A 4,858-nucleotide genomic window follows, 5' to 3' on the forward strand; every position below is an offset into this window, starting at 1 on the left:
AAAAGTCTCAAAGAAACAGACGTGAAGTCTGAATGACACATTTCAGTTTTAACATAAGACTGAAAGATTTGACAGGAAAAAAACAGATCTTCAGCAGCAAAAGAAATTTCAGGCCAATGAACTACACATCTGAGGTATAGCGGGTATATTGAATTAACGATTGCTCTTAGATCAAACGAAAAACCAAGAAAAGTTGTTGTAGTGTACACATTGGCATAGCTCACTCGTCACGCAGATCTAGTTGACGGTTTTGTATATTTGATTTTTACCATATAACCGTATGACAATTGCCAAACAATATACTCCTGTGTACCAGCCTATCAACCTATCATGTACCAGAATCACATATCCCTGTGAGTTCAACAATGTCACGTCCAATGTTAAAGACGATTGAGTGGGGAATGGAGGTCAGCAGTCCAACAATCAAGATGATGCAGCTGTAAACGGTTCACTAGCTTCCAGAAGATTGTCAAGCAAACCGGTGAACACAATAGAATCGGTCTCATTGGGCTTGAATTTGAGGAGTGCAGAAGGTACTAGGTCTTCGTCTTGCAGGGTGCGTGCACGCTCTCCTACATTTGGAGAATGAGGTAGGACACGTGACCTAGGAAAGCCTGGACAGATAAGATCAAATTCCAAACTTGGCTGCTTCAAGGCTGACGCGACGAACTACATCAAGGAAAGCAGCAGATTAACTCAGGTGCTATAACAACGGTGATTGATATGAATATGTAATGCTACAAGAATACCACTATAAACACAAACAATGTTGAGTAGCACAAGTTACAGCATAAGATTAAGCATGAGAACAACTTCATGACTTGTAACCATAAGTATTTGACATTTACAGGATGTAAGCAAACCCAATTGATACTGTTTAAGGTACTATAATGAGGTCATCCATTTAGCATTCGGTAACTTCATTATGGCTCATAACCCTTATCAGCCGTGAAGCTCTAGCAGAGCCTGATCGAGAGACCAAAGTCATCCTCAAATCAAAATTCAGCACTACAGTACCAACAACTAAGAGGATGTACATTAAGATTTGCGAAGAACTTAAGAGCGGATGCAATGAAACATGTCACTCTTAGCATATGTATGCCAAGACTTCTACCGACATTCCAACAAACACGCATACATGGTACGTGCAGACACAAAAACTACCGTTGCCACATGGTCACTCACATCACATGACCATGTAAGCTAGATAATGCGTACTAGTACTAGTAGGTTTTATTCCCATGGTGTCCACAAATTCTGCACAGCTTTATATCAGCACTCACAACACATACTATGTGGGACAGCAGATGCACTTAGCTTTGTCAGATCTTATCCTAGGAAGGATGAAACCAATCTCGGAATCTAGAGACTGGACATGAATAGATTCTGTCACTGGGTTCACAGGATGACACCATTTAATTCATATTCCACTAGACTATTCAAAAGTAGAGCTAATTTGACACCATAACACCGTTACTGCTATATTTCTTTCATTCCTTGTGATGTCCTACACTGTAATATCATGGGACAAACTAAAACATATCCACTAGCCTCTATTGAAGTGAAGCTGATTTGACAGCCACAAAACTGTTAATCTGGTATTTCCTTGTGCGCTATCCTACACTGTAATAGCATGAGACAAAACTAATTCATAACCACTAGCCTCTACTCAAGTGAAGCTGATTTGACAACCATAGCACTGTTAATCCGGTATTTCTTTGTACACTATCCTTCGAGGTTAGGAATGCCACTGGGAGCAGCCCACTTGGCCACTTCACTTACCTAAACTTTTACTTTAGAACAGGTCAGCCTAGCCCTGACCACATACATCCCACCTTGGTATTAAGAAATATACTGTGATCCAAGATGACACCAAATCAGTGAAATCACTGAAGATATTTACCTACTTTAAGGCTTCTCACCCTGTTGTCAATTAAATGATGTTATAAACTTCTTATTGTTACCACAGCTCTGGCCATTAATGTGCAACTTCTACTATATCCAGAGAAACAGCAAATCAGAAATCAAAGGTGACTGGTAAATCCCTCACAAATTCAATGAGGTTAATTATGCTTGTACTGATCGTGCCAATTGACAAATTCAATACGACAAAAAAATAACTCGTTCTGGTTTGAGATGTACAGATATGATACCTCATATAGTGAACCAGTAGCCTCAGATGGAAGGAATACACCCTGGAGAATTACTCCATCAGGAAACTGAACTCGGATGACTGCTTGTTTGTACTTCTGTCGAGCAGCCAGTGCCTGCTTCTCCTTGTATGACTTTGGAATCAGCAACCGAGATTGTTCTAGCCTTTCCCTCCTCATCCTTGCTTCTTTTGATACCTCCTCACTACTAAGTTTGTAGAAAGAATCTGGTGCATCAGTTTCTGCAACAGAACTTCCAGGGACATTGAAGAATACCCGAATCTGTGAATTTATCATGCAAGTTCAATAAGTAACACTTCAAACGGAGCTTAAATGAGAGCAACAGCAAACTGCAACATGGAGAATCAATTGTAGAACAGATTTTTTTTTTAAAAAAAAAACATCAGTACAGTCTTATATGCATAAGTTTCAGTCTGACGAGAAAGGACCTTACAGTAACTGCTAAACTCAACATGATGGGAAAAGACAACTAAATAAAAGGATGACATAGAATTATACCAATGAATAAGGTAAAGCCAGAGATCAAAGTCAAAGGTCACAGTGACAGTTTAAGGATGTGACACTTCTGCTAATTTTTTCATATGCATGATGAATGATATGTCGCTGATACTGATATATGCAATTTATTCCAAGATATTTTGGAAGTACGGGGAGCCTGCCAAATATAATTTAGCTTCTTTAATCGGAATTTGCAACAACATTGTTACCTGGACACATACGTCCACCCCCACAAGTCACGTCATATAAAAATAAAATCGAAATATCTGCATCTAACATTCAATTAGGGATCAAGCACCAATGCTGAATTAGAACTAACTGCTGCATAAATTTTGAATAATTGACGGTTTTTCAAGGGACAACTATACAAAAATGTAATTTCTAACGCAGTGATTCTGTTTATAAGATAGAGAGGACAGTATAAATATATCGCTCCACATACTTTCTGAAAACAATGAAAATTGACAGACTGTACACGTTTAGAACAGAAGAATAAATTTCATTGCACTTAAGAACTCAAAATCATAGATACAGAGGATGGGACATTACTCAACCATGAATGTTTTTATAATGTTAGTATACAAGTGAAAAACAAAAAGGATGAGTCACACTTGAAGTACTTAGTTATATTTCTCTGATCTCCAACATATAAGTTAATACACAACTGCACAGGTCTTCTGGGATTCAACAATATCTCACATAAATGTTACCACATTGCTCAATACTAGACATACCTAGTATCTAAATACATGGCTGGAGAAATCTAGTTATGATTTCAATTTAAATCTATGCTAGCATGCCATTTTAATGATCTATTGGTAGTATAAACTTACTACGTAGTAACTTCAAACAAACTACATTTAGTATGATATTGCAATTTGAACAAACCAAACAACCATTGCAGTTCAATCCATTGACGGAAATTTGACCATTGAGATGACAAAATCAATAGGCTACTATTGAATTAGACCCATGCTCACCTGCCGATCAACAATCTTCTGCACCTCCTTCTGCTCATCAACTCCACTGCGGCCGCTCTCCTTGGAAGACGCTGCCTCCACGGGGGTCTGCACGGGCGCGGAAGGATGGGACCTCTCAAGCAGGAGCACGGCCCGCCTGATCCCGCCGAGCCTGGCGTCGCTGGGGGCCTCGTCCATGACCGCGAAGAGCTCCCCGCCCTCGTCCCCGACGGCGAACCCGGCCGCCTCGAGGAGGTCGAGCCCGCCCTCCCGGTCGGCCACGGCGTCCTTGATCCTGGGGTTGGCGAGCCGGACCCGCCTGAACTTGTCGTTCCCGGGCTCCCTGAGCAGGTTCCCGAGCAGCCTCTTGGCGACCTCCACGGCGGCCGCGGGCGGGGGCGGGTCGGCCGCGAGGTACGCGGCCGCGCGCGCGCGCGCGCCCCCCGCCGCCGCGAGGCAGCCGTCGAGGTGCTCGGAGACCGCGTGCTCGGAGGCGAAGGCGTCGCCGCAGTTCGGGCAGGAGACGGTGGCGCCGTTGCTGTTTGCATCTGGGCGGCGGGCGGAGGAGGAGCAATCGGAGGGGCCGGGTGGGCGCGGGGGCTGCTGCTGCTTGGGGGGTGGTTTGGGGTTAGGGTTAGGGTTGGAGGGGCGGGAGGAGGAGGCGGGGGCGGAGCCGAGGACGTGGGAGGGGCCCTTGAAGGAGGGGGCGGAGGAGGAGGTGACCTTCTTCATGAGATCCTTCATCTTGTCCTTCATCATGGCGGCGGCGGCCGGCGGTGAGGTGTAGGCGGCGGAGGAGGAAGGGGGATTGGCGCGTGGACGGTGAGTAGACTTTGGTTGTCTCCGCGGTGTTCGGGGGGACGAAGCAAGCGAGGAGGAAGGCAGGTAGAGAAGAAAATAAATGAAGGAAATGGTGCTTCGCTGCCAAGGCATCTTTCGCCGGATGGGCTGGCAAAAGCGCATGGTAGAAAGGCTCTGTTGGAGATGATCCGAGTCTGAACGGGCCGGACTTTATCAAGTTGAGTCTGAATGGGTTTTAATTTTTCATATAAGTGTTTTTATTTTGTAAAAAAAACTCAATAGTTAGCATGAAGCTTGTACAATTCAATAGAGATCACAACCGGCCTCTACATAGATAGGATATACACAACATCTCTTTCAAGATGGATGCTGTGGTCTCCTAAAAGAGAAACTGGACTATAGTCACGAAACAATTCCTATGTTTCTCCA

General features: G+C 43.9%; 1 protein-coding gene across 1 annotated transcript; it reads right to left on the minus strand.

The window, feature by feature from the left end:
- Positions 1-251: 251 nt before the first annotated feature.
- LOC124653985 (plant UBX domain-containing protein 2-like) lies at positions 252-4,469 on the minus strand. Its single transcript, XM_047193033.1, has 3 exons — positions 3,650-4,469; positions 2,154-2,432; positions 252-669 (listed from the first exon to the last, which is right to left on the minus strand). Exons 1-3 carry the CDS (start codon positions 4,385-4,387, stop codon positions 424-426), a joined length of 1,263 nt encoding a protein of 420 aa, XP_047048989.1. The 5' UTR covers positions 4,388-4,469; the 3' UTR covers positions 252-423.
- Positions 4,470-4,858: the final 389 nt, after the last annotated feature.

The sequence above is a fragment of the Lolium rigidum genome, chromosome 5, assembly GCF_022539505.1.
Source record: "Lolium rigidum isolate FL_2022 chromosome 5, APGP_CSIRO_Lrig_0.1, whole genome shotgun sequence".
NCBI classification, from domain to species: domain Eukaryota; kingdom Viridiplantae; phylum Streptophyta; class Magnoliopsida; order Poales; family Poaceae; genus Lolium; species Lolium rigidum.